Below are 23592 nucleotides of genomic sequence, written 5' to 3'. Positions count from 1 at the left end.
TCCCATGGACAAAGGAGCCTGGTAGGCTACAGTCCATGGAGTTGCAAAGAGTCGGACACAACTAAGCGACCTCATTTACTCACTTACGAGATATGGATGGGATGGGGATAATTCTTTTTTTTTTTTAAATACGCTCATGCTTAAGACTTTTCTCTTCGTTTCTTTAGCTATGGCTTTTAAACTCAGACAGTTTGGTGATTGAATCTTTGGGACAGTCCACAAGTATCCAAAAATTCCCTGTGTTGGAAGATGCATTGAAGGCCGATGCCAGTTCCTCCTGGAATGCAGTCAAGGTCCTCTACCAGCCATGCATCAAAAGCCGGAACGCAGAGTAAGTCATGCTTTTGTATGCTCCCTCCATATTGTGTTTTCCTTTCTGCTGCCATGTTAGTATTAAGAAATTAAGGAATTCAATGGGACTGTGCCACTTCCCTACTGGACGCTGCTAGCAATCATATTGCTACATATTGTGCTTTCAAAATGGATTGAATCGTTATAGATTATTTATGCTAATGTGCAGAAAGCTTACTTTTACTGAAAATAATTGGCCCCCCTTTTTTTGGTAATCTCAGCTGTCTGTGCATATGGCTGCAGTACTGAGTCAGGCTTCGACAGCTATGAATATTTACTGATAAACACTTTCCAGGCCTTCAGGATACAGTCGTGAACAAAACGCAGTGCCTGTTTCCTAGGGTTGTCATCCTCACAGGGGGAAGGCAGACCGTAAACAAAACAGACAAAACATCAAAGACTGATACAGCTCTTACTGTAAGTCAGGTGCTCATCTGAGGGCTCCTAGCTCATTCGAAGCCTAACAGTAATCCTGTGGGGTAGGTGCACGTATCAGTTCAGTCCAGTCGCTCAGTCATGTCTGACTTTTGTGACCCAGTGGACTGCAGCACACCAAGCTTCCTTGTCCATCATTAACTCCTCGAGCTTGCTCAAACTCATGTCCATCGAGTCGGTGATGCCATCCAACCATCTCATCCTCTGTTGTCCCCTTCTCCTGCCTTCATCTTTCCCAGCATCAGGGTCTTTGCCGGTGAATACACGTATCACCCCGTGTTAAAGACAAGGACACTGAGACACAGGCATTAAGTTACTCCAGTGAGCTATAAAGCAAGTTAAGATAGATGGGGAGAGGAGGTGTGGGTGTAGGAGGCTGGCATTTTATACTGAAAAGTCTTCCTCAGATAAAATGACATTTAAGTGGAAAACGTGAAGGCAGTGAGGGGAGTGAACCGTCTCTGAGGAAGAGCATTCCTGGCAGAGGGAACAGAAAATGTTCTTATTTGAACAGATTGGAAGCTTATACTTGTCCTGTACTCGCTGATGGGTTTGATCAAATTTGTACCAAGAACAGAAAGATCCCAGTCTTCTGGGAAGTAACGAAGAAATTCTTAAAAATTATTGCTTGTCTTTTCTTTGAATTATACAAGCAGTACAAGTCATAAAATATTCAAACAGTACAGGCTTACATAAAGTAAAATATGAAGGTTCTCCATCATGTCCCTCTTTAGAAGAAAAAAGTATGTTCTGTATTTTTCCACTTTGTTTTTTCTTTTTTGCATCTTAACATAATTTGAATGATACATGTGTATTTTTTCACACTTACAACAACACTGTGTCTTGGAGGTTCTTTCCATGTCAATGCTTGGCACTTTATGAAATGAATGTACTGTAAGTATTTAACCATATTTCTGTTGATAATATTACATTTTTGCTGCTTTAAGTAGTATGGCACTGTGTGTGTTGTACATTTGTTTTGTGATTATGTATAGATTTTATGAGGTATTTCTAAAAGTAGAATTACCAAGTCAAAGAGTATGACTTTTAAAATTTTGATGGTAATATCAAATTATTTTGCAAAAAGACATTGCAAGCTTGTCCTCCCACATTAAGTTTCTATAAATATCCTTTTCTCTATACCCACACCCAAGCTGCCACATAGATTTTATTTTTGGCCATCTGATGCCAGTCTAAATGAAACAGACAGTTGACTATCCCTGTGTTTTATTGAGGCATGATCAGAGAATATGGCTTACGTATTTGATGCCTTGGGGACTTGGTTGAGGAATGTGTGTGTGTGTATTTTTGTTGTTATTTAGTACTTCAGTTGTGTCTGACTCTTTTGCGACCCCACGGATTGTAGCGGGCTCCTCTGTCCATAGGATTTCCCAGGCAGGAATACTGGAGTGGGTTGTCATTTCCTTTTCCAGAGGATCTTCCTGCCCCAGGGATGGAACCAGAATTTCCCGCCTTGCAAGCGGATTCGTTACCACTGAGCTAGCAGGGGAGCCGCACGCATGTGTGGGCGCCCGTGTGTGTGTGTGTGTACCTTTGTATGTTTAGGTTTATATAGTCAAGTGTATTACAACTTTTTAATTCACCCTTTTTATTTATTTGAAATGTGGCTCTTTTGAGAAGGGCATGTTAAATCTCACTATGGTATGGAAAAGTCATTTTCTTCTGGCTTTGATGCCTTTTTCTGCATTACATGTTTTGAAGCTACGTAATTATGTACGTAAAAGGTTTGTGTCGTAACAACTTGACTGATTGCATGTTTTATCAGTAAGGTTTTTCTCTCCTTTCACTTGATACTCTTTTTCTTTAATTCTGGTTTGCCTGATGTTATTATGGCTATATTTACTTTCTTTTTTAAAAAATTATTGATTTGTTATCTTGTTTTTCATTTGTTTCTTTTCAGCTGTCCCATGTTATCTTAGGTCTGTATCTTGTTAACATATACCTGGTAAGCAGCATGTAGCTGGATATTTCAAAACTGCAGTGTGACAGTCTGTTTATTTTAATAGTTAACTTAATTAATTCTTGTTTATTGTGATCACTGATGTAGTTGAACTTAGTCTGCTTTTACACTGGTGGCCTTCTCTGTGTCATTGTTTTCCTTTGATGATTTGAAAGTAAAAAATGTCTATTTAAAAATGTTTTTTAGTGGTTAACATTAAATTTTTATTACATATCCTTAAACTTATTTTTAACATTGGCTATCAATACCTATATCTATTTAGTATCCACTCTCTTTACCAAAATAAGAAACTACTCTTTAAAAAGATTTTTTTTGTATATTCTTTTCCATTAGGTGTATCACAGTGTATTGAATATAGTTCCCTGTGCTGTACAGTAGGACTTTGTTACCTGCTAATTACAAGCTCCCAGTTCTCCCCTCCCCCACCCTCTTTCTTAACAAGGCTTCACGTTCAGTCTCTCCCTCCTAAGACACTTTCTCTCCTTTGTTGAGATCATTTATGATTCTGGATTCTGATGATGAAGGTTGCTGCTTCTTTTTTTAAAACATTTAATTTATTTATTTATTTATTTATTTGGGTGTATCAGGTCTTCATCGTGGTGCTTAATTGCTCCATGCCATGTGGGATCTTAGTTCCTCAACCAGGGATGGAACCCATGTCCCCTGCAGGGCAAGGCAGACTCTTAAGCACTGGACCACCAGGGAAGTCCCATGGTTGTTTCTTCTTAAGGAAGTATCAAGCCAAAGCTCTACCCCATTTGCTTACTTCTTACTTATACTCCTGCATAATGACTATAAATGGCTTAATATTTTTATTGTATAAGTGTGTTACCATAAAGGAGAAGGCAATGGCACCCCACTCTAGTACTCTTGCCTGGAAAATCCCATGGACAGAGGAGCTTGGTAGGCTGCAGTCCATGGGGTCGCTAAGAGTCGGACATGAAACGTGCAGGATTGTTTGATGGTTTTAAAAATACTTATAAATAGTATTATATTGTATGTAAGAGTCGGACATGAAACGTGCAGGATTGTTTGATGGTTTTAAAAATACTTATAAATAGTATTATATTGTATGTATATTTTTGCAGTGTTTTTAAAGTCATGATTATTTGTTCCAGTTGTTTGATTTGATGAGTCTAATAGTTCTTTTAAACTTGGAATATTGTCAATCCTTGAATATCTGAAAATGGCTTATACCTCTTTTTGTCTCTTGGAAAACCTTAGGATTTTTCTCTTTATCTTTGGTTTCTAAGATTTCATTCAAAGGTCTAAATGTAAGTAAGTGTTCATTCAGAATTTTCTCTAATGTCATAAACTATTCTTGCCTTATAGATGTAGTGTTCCCTCAGTCTCTGTGAGAATAATAATTAAAGTCTTCTGTTTTTTTATTAACTCTTTTTCCTTGAACATTATTAACTTTTCTCTTTTTGAAAAGAGACCTTGTGTTTGGTAGGGGCTTCCCTGATAGCTCAGTTGGTAAAGAATCTGCCTGCAATGCAGGAGACCCCGATTTGATTCCTGGGTCGAGAAGATCTACTGGAGAAGGGATAGGCTACCCACTGCAGTATTCTTGGGTTTCCCTTGTGGCTCAGCTGGTAAAGAATCCACCTGCAATGTGGGAGACCTGGGTTCGATCCCTGGGTTGTGATGATCCCCTGGAGAAGGAAAAGGCTACCCACTCCAGTATTCTAGCCTGGAGAATTCCATGGACTGTATATGTATAGTCCATGGGGTCGCAAAGAGTAGGACACAACTGAGCGACTTTCGATTGTGTTTGGTACTACCTTTCATGGTGTTGCTGTTCCCAAATGTTTGATAATTTTACTGAAATTCCTGCACTAGGATGTAAACTCCAGGAGAGCCAGGACCTTGATTGTCTCACTCTTCACCCCATCCAGATGAGTGCTCACAAAAGTGCTCCAAACATGCAGACTATGTTTACATCTAATGCAACCCATGTGAAGTGAATCACATGTGGTTTTCTGTTCGCCCTCGTGTTTCATAATCACTCTTTAGCTATTGATGACTGTCGGGTTTTCGTTACCTTAGCCTGCCTTTTTGGACTAGGGAATGAGAACTCAAAGGAGATCCTAGTCCAGATGTGCCCATTTTTGGACAACTTTTGACTATTACAAAGAAGGAAGCAGTTCAGATTTATGTTATGGTGGTACACCTTGACTTCATGATGATGAAGGCTTTTCGTACTGCCTTTCTTCGGGAGGGTTAACAAGGACTCAGTGCACCTGTCTCATCATTTCATGTATTCTAACTGGAAATATAGTGACTGTAGTCCATTGTATTCTGTGTATTTATTAGTGGACTTAATACTTCAATCTTGGGGATAAGTTGACATCCAGTAAATGAGCTTATTACTTTAGTTTGCCTATTCTGTAGAAGTACGTTTGTTGTGCTTTTCCTCTGGCTAGTTTGCCTCAATGCCAAAGGTGGGGAGGAAATTTCACAGGTTGTAAGCATCCTGTGAATTATTTACTTTTATCTTTTAAGGACATTAGTATCTCTGTTGGGGCATGACTGAGTAAATTGTAGACTCCCTGGCATATTTTTGGCACTTGGGGTGGTATATTAACTATTTTAGTCAAATTGGCTAGAATTTTTTTCTAGTGGAAGTGTGGATTGCCAGATGGCAGTCTAAAAGAGGAAAATAGCAAATGTAACTATGGTTTTATTTCCTTGAGTACATATAAAAAAGTAGCATGTAATATTTTTAGAATGTTCTTTCTAGCAATAGACACACATGTCTCTTAACATTTTGAAGTCTATTTTTTTTTTTAATCTCTTTCCCCCTGCCCACTCTCAGCCAGAGTTACCTTACAACTCACACTCCTTAGTTTGCATGTCAAAGTTTAGATCTGAACTACTAACTTTTTAGCTTTGGACTCTTAAGTTCACTTCTGCAGTTTAATTTTGTTAATTCATTATTTCACCTGTTACCCCCTGTTCTCTAGATTGGGGGTAATTTTGTCCCTCAAGGGACATTTGGTAATGTCTGGGGATATTTTTGGTAGTCACGACTGGAAGGACTAATGGCATCTCGAAGTAGATGGCAATGAGGTTGCTCTTAAATGTTCTGGATCCCTTAAAACAAAGAATTATTTGGTCCCAAAATGCCAGTTGTGCCAAGTTGAGAAATCTTGTTCTTGATGATTTCCTGAAACCATGCTGTGTCTACCTTTCCACTCTGGGTGTCAGAGCCAGAACTTTTCTTGAAATGGTGTTTAGTCCAGTGAATACAAGAAATTTTACTGTGGCGTTATAATAGAGCCAGGCGAGAGAAGCCCTTAGCGTGTGATTGTTGCTGTTACTGTGGGCCATTACCCTGCAGCATGTTACTAGGTAACAGTTACCACGGGGACCATTAGTGGTCCTGCTCAGCCATTGGTTGGTGCCATAGTGGGCCCCTCCCCAAAGTAAGCCACTGTCAGTGCGTGATCGTTAGTGGTCCTGCTCAGCCATTGGTTGGTACTACAGTTGGCCCCTCCCCCAAGCGACCAACTGTCACTGATTGACCCTTAGTGGGGCTTTCAGCCAATGGCTGGCGGAATGGTGTTCCTCAGGTGGAAAGTGAGGTAAGAGGTGGATCCTGGCTTTCTCCGCAGGGCCCTCTTGCTTACCCGGCCTCTGGGCAGTCGGTGAGCTGGCGTGCCCAGGGAACAGGCTAGGAGCTGTGTCTTGCAGGACTCCAGAGCCTTCGCCAAGGCCGCCCGTTGGCCGTGGCCCAGCAGTGAACCTCTCCCCCGTCCCTGTCTCTGCAGCATAACGGCAGCGGCCGTCTGCATGGAACACAGTCTTTCTCCTTCTCCTCCTCCCCAATTTGGGCAGCCTGAGGGCCAGTTGGGTTGGGCCAGGCCACTTGGCCTGGCTCCCTCAGCCATGACAACGGGCGAGGTCTAGGGCCCTGGCCCTGAAGGAGCCGCCCGCCACTGAGATCTCCGTCCCCTTAGCCAGGCCTGGACCTCCAAGGGTGAGTTACTCCTTTGGTATAGATTTACAGGAACATTGTTACCTGACTGTGATCTGACCACAAGAACAAAGGACCTGACAAGAAGTTAGCAACAACTAACCACACCCCTCCCTCACCTTTCCTCGAAAAGGGCTTTGCTGAAAGCTTTTGGGGAGTTTAGATGAAAAGGGCTTTGCTGAAAGCTTTTGGGGAGTTTAGATATTTTAAGGTAGAAGCCACCCATCTCGTTGCATGGCCCTCAATAAACCTTTCCGTTTGCTCTAAACTCTGATGTTTTGGTGGTGTTTGGCCTCACTGTGCGAAGGGCACACAGACTTGCATTTCAGTAACATCATGAGTGCAAAATCTCTGTAATCCCACGTGTTTATTTTATTTTTCCGCAGGTTAACTTTGTTAGAATAAATAGGCTAAACTGTTGTTATACTGCTTTCTGTTTCTTTGGGGCAGACATGAAGAATAGATATATTTTTGTTAAACAGTAAGGAAAGATTTCATAGATATCAGGTTCTTTGTTCTCATATTTGTAAGAAAAGAGATCTTAGGGGAATGTAATCATTAAGAGAAAATAAAGACTGTTTTTAAAGCTAAATTGAATTCTCTTTTGTATAAGTTATATGAGTCCTACTGTTGGTAGTGGTTCTTTCCACCTTTTCAAAAGATAGAATATCTGACTAGGCATCTGGAAAATTTGAACTGAGAACTGTTCTATTTTCTCCTGTTAATAGCATTTTCTTGCAAAAGAATTGAGGGTTGAAATGTTGATGTGTTATATTCACCCCTAATGTTAGTAGAGTTTAGAGATTAAATTTTACAGACTAAGATTTCTCTCTGTTGGCTAAGTTGGTAAATATTGGTTCTAAAGTAGAAGTGTTATTTTTACCTTAAAGTAGTTGTCATTATAGGTTTTCCTAATGAAATAAAGACACATATAAATCACACCCATATACATTTCATATACATAAAATATTACTAGTTGTTTCTATTCATGAAGTGTGTTTTTATTCTCGTTTTCTCCTTTATTTCAGAAGGAAATTTGAAATTCCGCATAATTTTTCTTTCTTGAGGTAAAAATCACATAACATAAAATTTACCATCTTAATCCTTTTTAAGTGTACAGTTTAGAAATGTTAAGTACAGTTGCCCTTTGAACAACATAGGGGTTTAGGGACACAAACTGTGCAGTCAAAAATCCACTTGTAATTTATCATCAGGTGTCTGTGTTTGAGGTTCCTCTGTATCTGCAGTCATGAATTCAGCCAACCACGGATTGCATAGTACTGTAGTACTTAACTATTGAAAAACACCTGCATATAGGTGGACCACACAGTTCAAACTCTCATTGTTCAGGGGTCAGCTGTATATCCGCATCATTGTAAAACCCATCTTCAGGACTTTATTATCTTACAAATCTGAAACTATAATATTTTTCTGCTTCCCCTAGCCTGTAATAATCACCATTCAATTTTCTGTTTTTATGGATTTGACTGCATTAGTGTCCTAGGGCTGGCATAACAAAATGCCACAGACTGTACGGTTTAAACAACAGAAATGGCTTTCCTTACAATTCTGGAGGCTAGATGGCCAAGATTAAAGTGCCATTAGGATCAGTTTCTCTTCCTGGTTTCCAAGTGAATGGTCATCATCTTGCCTGTGTCCTCATATGTAGAGAGAGAGATGGAGAGAGGGAGAAGGAGGGATGGATCTTGCGTCACTTCCTTCTCTGATGAGGCCTCATTCTTTTGACCTCCTTTAATTTAAGTACTTCCTTAAAGGCCCTATCTCCAGACACAGTCACATTGAGGGTTAGAGTTCTAACTGTTCATGTTCAGCATACCAATTTTGGGGAAGCCACAGTTCAGTTGATCACATTGGCTACTTCAGATGCTTCGTGTAAGTGGAATCATAATAGTATTTATCTTTTTGTAACTGGCTTAATTCACTTAGCGTTCCTGAAGCTTCATCCATGTTGTAGCATGTAACAAGATTGCTTTTCTTTGTAAGGCTCAATACTATTCCCTTGTATGCATAGACCACTTTTTGTTTATCCATTCATTCCTTAATGGACATTTGGGTTGCTTCCACCTCTTGGATATTATGAATAGTTCTGCTATGAACTTGGGTGTGTAAATAACTGAGGAGACCCTGCTTTCAGTTATACCCAGAAATGAGATTGTTGGATCATATAGTAGTTCTGTTATAATTCTTTGAGGAACCTCCGTAGTATTTTCCATGGTGGTTGCAGTGTTTTATGCTCCTACCAGCAGTATACAAGGGTTCTGATGTCTCCATATCTTCATCAGTATTGTCAATCTTGTTATCTTTTTTTTAAATTTTTTTTAATAGTAGCCTTTCTAGTGGATATGAGGTATTATCTTATTGTGGTTTTGATTTTCATGTCTCTGATGATTGACCTTCTTTTTATATACTTGTTGGCCATTTGTATATCTTCTTTGGAGAAATGTTCAGATTCTTTGCCCATTTTTTAATCTTTTTTTTTTTAATATTTTGGTGTTGAATTGTAGAGTTCTTCATATTTTTTGATATTAACCCTTCTTCAACATACGACCTGAAAATATTTTTTTTAATTCTGTAGGTTGCCTTTTTACTTTGTTGATTGTATCTTTTGATGCACAAAAATTTTAAGTTTAATATAGTTCCATTTATCTAATTTTGCTTTCTTCATCTGTGGTTTTGGTGTCGTATCTGACAAATCATTGCCAAATTCTACCTACTGTGGTAGAGACTATCATTGCCTGAAATACTTTGGAGTTAAAATTAAGTGATTTTGTGATTTAACTGAGTTTGTCTTTTATACTGCTAAAAACATAGATATTAGTTTATGCTAATTTTATGTTCAACAGAATATCCAAGTTTGTTACTTACTAATTGCATAGCTTGTTAAAACACTACACATGAACTTGTTTGGATAGTATGTGAATACAATGCTGGAATGAATAAATAAATGAGCAAGTGAATGAATGAATTGATATGTGTCACCACCCCCTTAAGAGCACTTTATCATACCATCTCAAGTGGGCATCTTCTGCTTCCCCACATAGGAGTCATGTGATCATGTCAGTGCACCTCAGTTAGGGACACTGACTCTGCAGAGTAGGTGAAACTTACACTTCAGAAATGAATGTCAAGTCTTACCTTTTATAAGTAAGGAAATTGAGGAGCAGTAAGAGAAATGAGTACTATTAGTTTGTTAGGCAGTGAGAAAGCCACAATTAGAGCAACATTATGATTCCAAATTCAGTGCTTTGTCATTACATTCTATAGTCCATCACCATAACATTTTAGGAGATGCAAAAATGTCACTCTAGATGTGTACTCTTTCTCAAGAACTGTTTTGTCCCTTGGTAATTTAGAATATGTCAGCATTTTGATTACTCCTCAAAATACACTGCTTTTCCTACTATCAGTTCAGTTCAGTTCAGTTGCTCGGTCGTGTCTAACTCTGCGATCCCATGAATAGCAGCACGCCAGGCCTCCCTGTCCGTCACCAACTCCGGAGGTCACTCAGACTCGCGTCCATCTAGTCAGTGATGCCATCCAGCCATCTCATCCTTGGTCATCCCCTTCTCCTCCTGCCCCCAATCCCTCCCAGCATCAAAGTCTTTTCCAATGAGTCAACTCTTTGCATGAGGTGGCCAAAGTACTGGAGTTTCAGCTTTAGCATCATTCCTTCCAAACAAATCCCACTATACTCAGTGAATATTTATGCATGTTAATATATAACTTCGGTAGCAAAAACTTCTGATTTATAATGTGTTCATATATGATCTTATAGGTCAAAATTTAAGGTTACAGATGTAACTTTTTCGGATGTCCCTTTCCTTACCTTCTTAGGACAGGAAATCAATTGAAAGAAAGTTAATCCAAAAATATAGAAATATAATCACGTACCTCCAGGAAATAGAAATGCTTCTCTGGAAAGGACTTTTCACACATTTTATCTCACCATATTATCACCAAGACTTACCCATCTAGAGACCACTCTTCATTATGAAGCAAATTAAACACCCACTTTTTTGATCTATAATTGGAAAAATTCCTCTTCTGAGTGGACAGTGTTTTGTAAGGTGGCCTAAATTCAGGCTTGTTTTATTTGGAATTCGTGTACTATCCATGAATTCATTTATAATCATTAAAGAAGATACAGGAATACAGGAAATAAGATAATTTATAATACAAATGAACTTTTTTTTCCCTGGAGATTGTAACCATGCAGGGTTCCTATGAAAAGTATTTCATCTCTTGGGATTTCTTTCTTAGGGGGAAATCTGGTTTTCTCCTTCTGGTGTAAGAACATGAGCCAGGTATTGTTCTGACCTGTGGAGGTAAGCAGGGGGTGGGAGGTGACTGGGACTGGATAAAGGAAGGAAGGGGAATGTGTATATGAAATTGTTTCTTCGCTCTTCTGTATTTTCTAATCATGTGTTAGGTATTTTGGGGGGGGGAATCAAATCTGAGATAGTTATCTTAAACTTTCACATCTAAAGAGTTTTGAGTTTTTCTTTTTCCTCTTTTTTATTTCCTCCTACTCTGTGCTCCACAGTAAGAACACAGTGATTTCTGCCATAGAGGAACTTGGAGTAAAGTTACGGCAACATGGTAAATGTATCCCCTGCCTCAAATTCTTAAAACAAAAAAACTGCATATATGTTGAGGAACAAGAAACAGTATTCACTAGCTGTATTAAAGAAAATGGGGAAAAGTTAGGAAATGTTTTCCTCCATTCCACCCCATCCCAGTAAAAGCTGAAAAGGGCTGGCTGGCAACTGTGATGAGTCCTCGGGAGCTCAGTGGCTGCTGCTGCTGGGGGTCCTTTGCTCACAAAGGGGCCGGGGTGGAGGGGTGGTCATCTGCCCCCAGAGATGCTCCCATTTCCTTGCTTAGCCTGTTAGAGTCTCCTCAGAAGTTCTCATTTGAGGAAAAGATTCCACAGCTGGTACAGAAATGTTTGAGAACAGCTATTCTTTGGGCTGTGCATTTCTCCAGACCCTGCTTCACTAGATCGTGCCTTAGAAAAGGGACCCCATTTTAATCATTAGAATGGCCTTTCTTTTTGGGGGCTGAAACCTACTTCCCAGAAACTCTCATCCAGAACTACCAAATATTAATCTGCTAATTTTTGAACACCACAGCTGTTCTAATATTTTAGATCATCTGACCCTCATTCCTAGCTTTTCTCTCCTCCAAGCTAGACCTGTTCAGATGGAATGGTTTGAAGCTTTCCTTTCCTCTTGCAGTCTCTCTTTTCACTTGGTCCCATTTCCTGTTACCATCTTGATTGCCCCTGAGATGTTGTCTTATCAGATTTACATAGACTGGGTGAAATGGGGAAAAGCTAGAGCTGGGCGTTTATCCTCTGTGGCTGTTTTAGGTAATTTTAGGTACAAAGAGAAACTAGACAGGAAAGACTGAATTTCAAGAATCCATTTGGATTTGGACATTAAAAGTTTCCAACGTGAGGTATTGAAAATGGTCATTTATTCAAGAAATACTACTGTGTTATGTACTGAGAGGGCAATATTGAGCTAAAAGAGATCTGATGCCTTGCATGGTAGACTTATTAGAGGCTAGTGGAAAATGCAAAGGTGTAACCTGATCAGATAAATGGTGCTCTGAGAGCAAACTATAGGGAGACCATCCAGGTTCAGATTCCATGAAGAATTCCATGAAGAATTGATGCTTAACTGCTGTCTTTGTGAAGATTCTCTGGGCAGTGAGGAAAAGTCCATGAAAAAGGACCTGTGATGGGAGAGAGCACAGTGAGTCCAAGGGATAGAAAGAAGGCAGAGGTGGCTCTGCTGAAGAGAGTGAGAAACAGGGACAGGTAGGGAGGAGCCAGATCAACCCAGGATCCCGAAGGGCATTGTACAGAGTTTTATCTTTGTGTTAATCCTAACATCAATAAGAATTTTATCCACAGAGAAAGTGGTTTAAAGTTACCCTTCCAAGAGTTTTCTGACAACCATCTAGAGAACAGTTGGATATGATAGATCAGATAGAAAGCTATGGCAGAAACTCAAAAGAAATGATGATAGTGGATGATAGTAGGTAAGACAGAGTTGAGATAGTAATATTGCAGCACCTGGTGATTGATTGAATGTGGGAGATGAAGTTTACTGAGATAGGTAACACTGGGAGAAGATTGTGACATTCAGTTTTACACATGTTGAATCTGAGGTACACTTGGTGTTGGAGAAGACTCTTAAGAGTCCCTTGGACTGCAAAGAGATCCAACCAGTCCATTCTAAAGGAGATCAGTCGTGGGTGTTCTTTGGAAGGAATGATGCTAAAGCAGAAACTCTAGTACTTTGGCCACCTCATGTGAAGAGTTGACTCATTGAAAAAGACTCTGATGCTGGGAGGGATTGGGGGCAGGAGGAGAAGGGGATGACAGAGGATGAGATGGCTGGATGGCATCACCGACTCGATGGACATGAGTTTGAGTGAACTCCGGGAGTTGGTGACGGACAGGGAGGCCTGGAGTACTGCAATTCATGGGGTTGCAGAGTCGGACGTGACTGAGCGACTGAACTGAACTGATTCACCATAGAGGAAACAGCACATAGAAAGTTAATATATAGACCTGGAGTTCAGATGAAAGGTTTGAGCTGGATTTGTAAATGGGTGAGTCATCTGCTTATTGGTCATAATTGAAGCCAAGGGCATGGATGAGAATGTTTAGGAAGAGAAAATAGAAGGACTGAGCTATGAAAGACTACTGCGTTTCTGGGCCAGATAAAGGAGAATGAGCCTGGAAAGGAGACAGAGGAGTGGCCAGAGAAGGAGAAAAGCTGGAAAGTGTTGTTTCATAGACGCTTAGGGTGGAAAGGACTTTAAGAAGCTAAGAGTGGTCAGATGCTGTTCAGACACCAGGTAAGATGTTGAATCGTAGATATACATCTGGGAGCTGGGTTGGAATGTGTGAGCAGTGAGTGCGAGGTGATGAAACAAAGACTACACGTGTGAGCAACCATTTCAAGGAGTGGGCTTTGAAGGGAAAGAGGAATAAGAAGGGGATAGGAAGCTGACTGACAGCAGGCAGAGTGGGGTCAGGCCCTTTTGAGCCTGTTTAAAAGCCAACAGATAGGATCCTTTTGAGAAGAAGAAATTGACTAGGTAAGAGAAAGACGTTATGCCTGCTATGCTAAAATTCTGACAAGATGGGGATGGTGCCCCAGGCTCAGATGTAGCCACCAGCCTTAGAGGCAGGAATGGTTCTCTTTCTGTGATAGGAAGGAAGACGAAAACTGTGGAGGGTAGAACAGATTTGCATATTGGGTTTTGGAAAAATAAGAGAGACTCTTCTTCTGATGGCCTCTGTTTTATTTGTAACATAGGAGTGATGAGGAATGGGCATGAGGGAAAGAGGTGGGGTCACAGACAGTGGAGGTAGGAGGAGAATGTTGTCATTTAGTCACTAAGTCATATCCGACTCTTTGTGACCCTTTGGACTGTTGCCCACCAGGCTCTTCTGTCCATAGGATTGCCCAGACAAGAATGCTGGAGTGGGTTGCCATTTCCTTCTCCAACGGAGGAGAACGGAGAAGATTAAAAATGGTCCTTTGGAGCAGATGAGGGTTTGGTAGGCATTGTTCATTGCCCATTTGAATTTTGGGGCCATGAATTCCTGGTGATATGAATCTTCCCCTCTGTGTGACTTTCTTCAACTTATCATCTCCTTGAGAGTAAATTCCAAACACAGAGTTAGGTTCATCAGCATTAAAGTCTATGCTAAGGGTATTGTGTTATTAGCAAAATATTAATATGATGGACCACAGAATCTACATGACCTGTTTTAACAAAGATCAAGTGTTGGAAAGTGGCTGTAGCTTCTAATCATTTACAGAGACTTAGTTGTTGTTGTGAAGAAACTTACTTTTAATTATATATTTAAAGCTTCTAAATTCCTTATGTTAAAGACCGCCAGATTATTGATGGGAAAAGAACTCTTAAAATATATTAAGGAAAACTATATACTTCTAAATAGAGCTCTCGCACTATTTAAGTATGTACTCTAGTTAAATTGTCCTCAAGATTTTCCATAGGATTTTTGTAATCCTACTTTGTGAGGAAATGTATTGGCCTTAGGATGAGAATAAGGGAAGAGGTATATAGTCTTTCGCATCTGCCAAAGTTTTAGTTTGACATTTGTCATGTAAAGTGACAGCAGGGGTCCTGGTTGGTTCTGCTCTTATTCTAGGTATCTGGGGTGAAAAATGAACCTTGGATTCTAAAATCATCTGGAGTAGAGGGTAAATGTCAATTTCAGGATCACTTGGGGCCTTTTCCTTTTTTTTTTTTTTTAATCCAGATGGCTGCAGGAGCCCTCCGGGTGCTTGCACCTATGTTGAAAACCAAGATAAATTGCACATTCCATTGTCGGCCTCCCTGTTGTTAAGGCCTGCTGCTTCTATGACATCCACCCGACAGTGAGTGCTTGTCTCAGGACCCAGGCAGGGTTTCAGGCCGCGGGCCTTGGGCAGTACTGCTGGTCATGGGATGTCTTCCCACCACTGCACCAGGTTAACTGCCAGAACCCTCTAGCCATTTTCTGTCCTGTCTTCGCACCTTACAGATCATTACTGATTCCCCAGGTAAATGATGGAGAAAGCAATGGCACCCCATTCCAGTACTCTTGCCTAGAAACTCCCATGGATGGAGGAGCCTGGTGGGCTGCAGTCCTTGGGGCTGCTAAGAGTTGGACACTACTGAGGGACTTCACTTTCACTTTTCACTTTCATGCATTGGAGAAGGAAATGGCAACCCACTCTAGTGTTTTTGCCTGGAGAATCCCAGGAACGGGGGAGCCTGGTGGGCTGCCGTCTATGGGGTTGCACAGAGTCAGGCACAACTGAAGCCACTTAGCAGCAGCAGCAGATAAATGAGGAAGCCATCATCTTTGTGAAATAAATTTCAGCATCGTAGAATAGAATTCACATCTCCTCCACCACCATCTCCAATTCCAGCCCCCTGACCCCACAATGAGTCACCACTGTAACCAGGTTTCTGTGTATCTTGCCAGACTTTATCTAAACATAGACATGTATGTATGTATGCCCTAGAAATACATGTGGAAATATTTTGTCTTCTCTTTTTTCTTATCATATAATATCCTTCTGCAATTTATTGTTTCTCTCGACAGTATATATTCTCAGTGCATGTAGATACATATCATTTTTTTAAACTGCAGTCTGATATTCCATCTTGCAGATATTTTATGATTTCTTAAGCATTTATTACAATTATTTAAAATCTTTCCCTGATACTAACAGTTCTGTAGTGAAGACTGTATTCATGCATCCTTATATACTTCTGTAAGGACTTCTTTTAAGTGAATAGAAAGAACTGCAGTTGCTGCTCCTGGAATATATTTATTTTACATTTTTAAAAATAAACTTTTTATTGGAGTAGCCTTAGATTTATATGAAAGTTGCAAAGATAGTACAGATGGTTCTTGTGTACATAGCTTTTGCCCATTTTCAGTTTCCTCTGATGTTATCTTACGTTTCCATGGCACCTCTGTCAAAACTAGGAAACCAACATTGGTACATTGCTGTTAACTAAACTTTAGGCTTTATTTGGATTTCACCAGGTCTTCCACTAGCATCTTCTTTCTGTTCCAGGATCCAGTCCATGCCATCACATTGCATTGATTTGTCACATTTCCTTTGCCTCCTCTGGTCTGTAGCAGCTCTGCAGACTTTCCCTATCTTTCATGACCATGACTCTTTAAAGAAGTACTGGTTAAGCATTTTCTGGAATGTCTCTTAGTTTGGGTTGTCTGATTTTTTTTCTCTTGCTTAGATTGAGGTTATAGGTTTTGAAAAGAATACAATTGTATCACATCATATCAGGGGGTACATGGAATCCACAGGCATCACTGGCAGTGTTCACCTTGGTTACCTGGCTAAGGTAAGGCTGCCCAGTCTTCCTCACTGTGAATTGACTGTTTTTCCTTTTCTATGTTCTTTTCTTTGGGATTGAGTCACTAAATCCAGCCCACACTGAAAGAGGAGGGGGGACAATAAGCTTCATCCCCAGGAAGGATATACTATCTACATATATTATTTGAAATTTTCACTTAAGGAAGATTTGGGTTTTTTTCTTCTGTTTGTTTATTCAGTTATTTTTATCTGGTGGACTCATGTATTTTTATTTCATACCTTAGGTTATAAACCAACATTATATTGTTTCTTTATTTATATTTTAATATTCATAGCAGTTTTATTTTTAATAGCCCCAAACTGGAAATAACTCAAATATCAATAGATAAGTGAACAAACATATTGTAGTGCCACACAGTGGAATACTACTGAGCAATTAAAAATGAATGACTTCCCAGTCTGTACAACAACATGAATACTTCTTTTTCCTTGTGAATTATTTGTTTTTAATTGAATTAAAGTTGATTTATAATATTGTTAGTTTCAGGTGTACAACATATTGATTCAGTATTTTTACATATTATACTCCATTTAAAGTTATTATAAAATTGGTTCTATTCCTGGTGTTATATAGTGTGGTATTTATTTATTTGCTGTTTATTTATTTTGTTGCTGAGGTTGGTCCAGCTTTGGCCATTGGGAGTCCTTTTCAGCTGGCTCCTGTGTACTTTGACATGTCCTCATACTTTTTCCACTCCGGTACTCTTGCCTGGAAAATCCCATGGACAGAGGAGCCTGGTAGGCTGCAGTCCATGGGGTCGCTAGGAGTTGGACACAACTGAGCAACTTCACTTTGACTTTTCACTTTCATGCGTTGGAGAAGGAAATGGCAACCCACTCCAGTATTCTTGCCTGGAGAATCCCAGGGACGGGGAGAGCCTGGTGGGCTGCCATCTATGGGGTCACACGGAGTTGGACACGACTGAAGCGACTTAGCAGCAGCAGCAGCATACTTTTAAATTTTTGATAACTTACTTTATGATACTGCAAAGTGCTGCAGACTCATCTCATATTTTCCCTGCTGCAACCCTTGGATTAGCTGTAAAAGAAGCCCTGATTCTTTTTATTGGAAAATGGAATTGATCCTTACTGCTGGTATTTTACATTTTAATAGATAGTGCTCAGTTGTTCTCCCAGGGACTATTCTTTTTGTCACTTTTACTTCTCATACCTGTTCCAATACTTTATAATATCAGGTTTATTAGTTTTGGCCAATCTGATAGAATTGTATCTTTTTTAAGTGAATGTTTCCCTGATTCTGTGGTTGAACATGTTTATGTTTAAACAATATGTTTAGCCATTTGAGTTTTTTCCATCAATAGCCTGTTCATCTTCCTTTGCCTGCCTAAGCTGATGTCTATGAGTCTGGGTGGTTTTATGTGTGTCTTTGGTATTCGGAGTTCTTATAGATTGTGGATATTAATTATCTGTTGAAAATATTTTTCCACCCTGTAACTTAATTTTAAACTTGATTTATGATGCCTTGTGAAACAGAAGTTTACATTTTGATCATATCTAAATTAAATTATAATTGGAAGTCTTTCAGTATCACCCTTAAGGAAATCTTCTTTTGTGTAACATAGCCAATCATGCTTTTACTCAAATCATCTACTGAAACTGCTGATCTAAAGATATCAAGTGGTCACCTGCTGAGCAAAAAATCATTTGCTTTTTCTCAATCCTTAGCACTGAACACTGTTCACCATTTCTTATCGGAAATGGTTGCCTTGGCATCCTCTTGTTTTCATTCTGACCTCTTTGACCTCTTCCCTATACTCCTTTGACCTCTTCTCATCTTCTCCTGCCACATCTGCTTTGTCTTCTACTTTACTGACAGTGGTCTCCCTAACTCCATCTTCCCCTTTGCGGAGCTCATCTGCTCTCATGGTAGAAGCTAATTTCAGCTGAGTAAAACCTTTCATGTCAACATTCTCAGTCCTCCCTTTCACTTAAGTTCAGTGCTTATGTCTCCTCTTGTCTAGGTTGTCTCTGCCAGAGATCCCTCTGATCTCATATCTCAGATTGAATATGGCCAAGGTTAACTCATTAGCACTAGCGTTCCTGGGGAATATATGCTCCCTCTTGTTTGTGCCTCTGTCAGTGGCCACATGACTGTCCTAGTCAGCCAGGCTCAAATCCTAAAGTTGGCCTTTGTGTCCTGCTCCCCGGACACCCAACCAGTTATGAAGTCACATCCGTGCTACCTTCAAAACCTCCTTCATATCTGTCCTTACTTTTCTCTCTATAATTACTATCAACCTAATTCAAGACCGTCACTCTTCATGTGAAGTTTACAAATGTTTCTTCAACCTTTTTAAACTCTCTATATCAGTCTGTATGCTGCAGCCAGAGCTGGTCATGCCAATCACACCACTCCCTTGTTCTCTTTCATGTACCCAGTCTTCATCTCTTTGGATTAGTGTATGAGGTCTGCCACAGCCAACTCTTCTCTCAAACTAAATGGCTCAGATGGTAAAACGTCTGTCTGCAATGCAAGAGACCTGGGTTCAATCCCTGGGTTGGGAAGATCCCCTGGAGAAGGAAACGGCAGCCCACTCCAGTACTCTTGCCTGGAAAATCCCATGGACGGAGAAGCCTGGTAGGCTGCTGCATATGGGGTCGCAAAGAGTCAGACACGACTGAGCAGCTTCACTTTCACAGCCAACTCTAACCACCTCAGCCCTGTCTTCTCCTTGCCTGTTACATGTTCTGTTATGTCCAGTTATAATGGAATTCTACAACTTCTCCAATATTTATTCATCTGTGCAGATCGTATAAAGCTTAGTGTGTTTGTTGTGTAGTCACTAAGTTGTATGTGGGCTCAGTCACTCAGTTGGGTCTGACTCTCTTGTGACCCCATGGACTGTAGACCTCCAGGCTCTTCTGTCTATGGGATTCTCCAGGCAAGAATAATGGAGTGGGTTGCCATTTCCTTCTTCAGGGGATCTTCCCAACCCAGGGATGGAACCTGTATTTCCTGCATTGACAGGCAAATTCTTTACCAGTGAGCCACTTGGGAAGCCAAGTATGTTTGTTAAGATATGTAATTACCCATAGGACTCTAAGCTTTCCATTTCAACCAATATACATATTATTTTTGTAATATTCCTATAAGAAAGAAATTTATAAGGAAATTGATTTCTTGTTTATAAGTATCATTGCATGGGTAAGGTCTTCATTTACAAACCTGTAAATATTGTTTCTCTTATTATCCATGGCTCATAAACTATTTTTACATCTTAGGAAATTATATAAAAAATAAATAGAAATTTGTTCTAGGTCCTGTGAATTTGGGGATTTTTTAAAAAGTTTTATTTCCTTAGCTTCTTTTTTTTTTTTCCATCCTTTTTTCTCGTTTTAGTAGCGTACAATCATAATTCCTTGACTGGTGAAGTGGCTTAACCTTACTAATTTTATCACAGAGTTTGTTTCTAAATCAATAAGGCCAAAAGGGGAAGATTGGGAGAAATAGCTGACATTTTATAGGCTATGTTGTTCCAGTTAACTCTGAAAAGGGTTTTGGGTATAGTTAAGTTTTCCGAATAGAATGCCTCTAAGTTCAAGTAAGATTTATATAGATACTGTACATTACATTCCGACTTTTCCTTGGGGTTAATATTTTTGTGGTTTCTGTGCATTAGGTACTCTTATTTTTTGCAAACTTGATATAAATCCCTTCCTATTTAAAGTGTTTAAGGATAAATATAGTTTTAATGATCTAATAATACTCTCACTGATTGAAATTTTTTTTAATATAAATTTCTTTATTTTAATTGGAGGTTAATTACTTTACAGTATTGTATTGATTTTGCCATACATCAACATGAATCCGCCACAGGTATACACGTGTTCCCCATCCTGAACCCCCCTCCCTCCCCGTACCGTCCCTCTGGGTCCTCCCAGTGCACCAGCCCCTGGTCCTAAGTTTTTCAATACATTGTATCATTGAATCTTCATATCATCTCTGTATAAAGTGCTATGTGTGCATGCTAAGTTGCTTCATTTGTGACCAACTCTTTATCAGTCTGTGGACTGGAGCCCGCCAGGCTCCTCCCTCCATGGAATTCTCCAGGCAGGAATACTGGAGTGGGTTGCCATTTCCTCCTCCAGGAGATCTTTCTTCCCAACCCAGGGATTGAACCCATGTCTCTTATGTCTCCTGCATTGGCAGGCAGGTTCTTTACCTCTAGCGCCACCTGGGAAGTCCTGAAGTACTATGGGTATTATTATTTATAGAAACCAAGGTTACTTGCCCAATGAGGCACAGCCAAGATGTATTAGACTTAAGATTCAAAAACAGGGCTGTCTTCAAAACCTTTGACTGTGCCTGCCATGTATCCTTCTTGTATCAGTATTAACAGACCAGCATCTAAAAAAAAAAAAAAAAAAATAGTGGTGGAAATGGATTTATTTACTTAGCATTGCTTTTGGATTCTTTAGATTTATACCCTCAAGCCTTGTTTAAGCCCATAAATAAGAGTAACCAATCCACTCTTTTTATCTACCTAATAAAGCCTAAACCTGGCTACTGTCTTTAAACCTGATTTCAATACATACTCTTTTTTTCCCTCGTGGTTCCAAATAGCAGCTTTAATTGGCTGCCCCTGAGCCCATCCAAGTTTTTTTCTTCATTACCGTTGACTCACTAATGGCTTCAGACTGTCTTGGTGATCTGGGGGCTGACCTCCTTCCCGTTCTTTTCCATATTTTGACTCACAGGCTGGACTTCTCAGCAGATACTTTGTTTTTCCGGTATTCTCCACAGTGAGCCCTCTTTTAGGTCTCCTGCTGCATTTCCTTACCCTGGCCTTTGAACCTAACTCTAATAGCTGCTTGTATATTCACCTCACTCTTTTCTCATCAAGGTAACTGACTTCTTAGGCACTGTAACACCTGTTGGTCCACCTTGGTCTACCAGCTACTTTTTACCTCTTTGATGAAACCACACAGTCTGTGTTTAAAAACAACTGCAACAAAAGCAGAACTTTAGGATAGGACATAGTTTAGAAATGCTTTGTTTTTATCAAAACTCTTACCTAAATAATTCTTTAGGTGCTTATGGATGTATTCAGGTAATTAGTTAAACTTATATATAGCCCTGCCAATGTGTTCTTAAAGAGTAGTATGAACAGAGTAGAACAGAGTAAAGTAGTGATCAGTTCAGTTCAGTCGCTCAGTCATGTCCGACTCTTTACAACCCCATGGACTGCAGCATGCCAGGCCTCCCTGTCCATCACCAGCTCCCACCAACTCAAACTTATGTCCATCGAGTCAGTGATGCCATCCAACCATCTCATCCTCTGTCATCCCCTTCTCCTCCTGCCTTCAATCTTTCCCAGCATCAGGGTCTTTTCCAGTGAGTCAGTTCTTTGAATCAGGTGGCTAAAGTATTGGAGTTTCAGCTTCAGCATCAGTCCTTTCAATGAATATTCAGGACTGATTTCCTGTTCTAATTTAAAAAGCTGGGCCTGGGGCTTCCTGATGCAGTTGTAGACATGTGTTTCTTTCTTCTTTTTAGGTTTGTAGATATTGTAGATTTTACTAAAATTTTTAGCCGTGTGTCAAGTGCAGTAATACAAAACTCAAAAGATTAGCTGATTCAAAATTGTGGTTGGTGCTGGGAGACAGACGAAGTTAATGTTACTTGTTTAGATGGCTAAAGCTTTCTGTTAAGTTTTTTTCCATTTAAAAATTCTTTTAATGAAGCTATTTTTGGAATCATTTTGTCTTTTAGAAGCTTCTGCATACAAATTAAAGAATGAATTCTGTTGCCTCCAGAGTTTCTGGAATTCTCTGTTTTTCTGGGCAATTTTTCAGTTTAATCTTATCTGGTATGAGACTTCAGCATTCTGAAGTAGGACAGCTTACTTCACAGGAGTGATTCCCCCACCTATAGTTGGGGATGCATGTTAGCATGTTTGATATTGAGATGACCTGAAACATTTGGGGTACTCAGGAGTTGTAGGAGGAGGGCATTTGACATTTTACAATGCAAAAAATATGGGGTTGGAGTCAGACATGAAATCTAGTCCCAGATTCTCCAGTGACTAGCTGCAGTGACAGGACAAGTGACAGTCTCCTCCACAGCCCTTTGTGTCCTCATCTTTTGGGGTGGGTATACTTTAACAGTCTGCAATACCACGACTTTTGGACACACACAAACATTTTAATGAGTGCGATCTCAAACTCTTTATTGTGTGTACTTTTTAAAATAAACTTAACACTTAGTTTTTTTCCCTTGCTTATGAATGCAGTGTGTAGTCTCAGATTCATTTCAATAGGCATTCACTTAGGTTTCCTGTGTGTAAAACTTTCTGCTTACTGCTACTGCTAAGTCACTTCAGTCGTGTCCGACTCTGTGCAACCCCAGAGACGGCAGCCCACCGGGCTCCTCCATCCCTGGGATTCTCCAGGCAAAAATACTGGAGTGGGGTGCCATTTCCTTCTCCAATACATGAAAGTGAAAAGTGAAAGTGAAGTCACTCAGTCGTGTCCGACTGTGACCCCATGGAGTGCAGCCCACCAGGCTTCTGCGTCCATGGGATTTTCCAGGCAAGAGTACTGGAGTGGGGTGCCATTGCCTTCTGCTTAGAGGCATAGAAAATAAACATAGAAATAAGACAGAATTTTAACTTCTGGAGTCACAGTGTTTAATCTCGGAAAGTGACGAATTTCATAGAAGATACACATGCTATGTCCTATGATAGGCAAACAAGGGGCTTTCTGATTGCTTCTAATTAAGGAAAATTTCATGGAGAAGGTAGCATCTGATCTGAAAATGAAGAAATAGAAAGATAATGGGAACAATAATGGGAAAAAGAGGTTGAAGAGGAAAGAGCCTGAGCAAAATTGGGAAATTACAGGATGTATTTCTCAAAATA

At 39.9% G+C, this 23592-nt stretch overlaps 1 protein-coding gene across 1 annotated transcript in view; it reads left to right on the top strand.

The window, feature by feature from the left end:
* Window positions 1-23592, top strand: part of UBE3D (ubiquitin protein ligase E3D) — a 161484-nt gene that overhangs the window by 47676 nt on the left and 90216 nt on the right. Inside the window, exon 8 of the mRNA XM_040238945.1 lies at window positions 168-331. Coding sequence (XP_040094879.1) covers window positions 168-331 — 164 coding nt within the window. The remainder of the gene's footprint in view (window positions 1-167; window positions 332-23592) is intronic.

This window comes from Oryx dammah, unplaced genomic scaffold, assembly GCF_014754425.2.
Source record: "Oryx dammah isolate SB20612 unplaced genomic scaffold, SCBI_Odam_1.1 HiC_scaffold_4, whole genome shotgun sequence".
NCBI classification, from domain to species: domain Eukaryota; kingdom Metazoa; phylum Chordata; class Mammalia; order Artiodactyla; family Bovidae; genus Oryx; species Oryx dammah.
The sequence above is the reverse complement of the archived record's forward strand: the minus strand, read 5'-3'. Positions and strand labels throughout refer to the sequence as shown.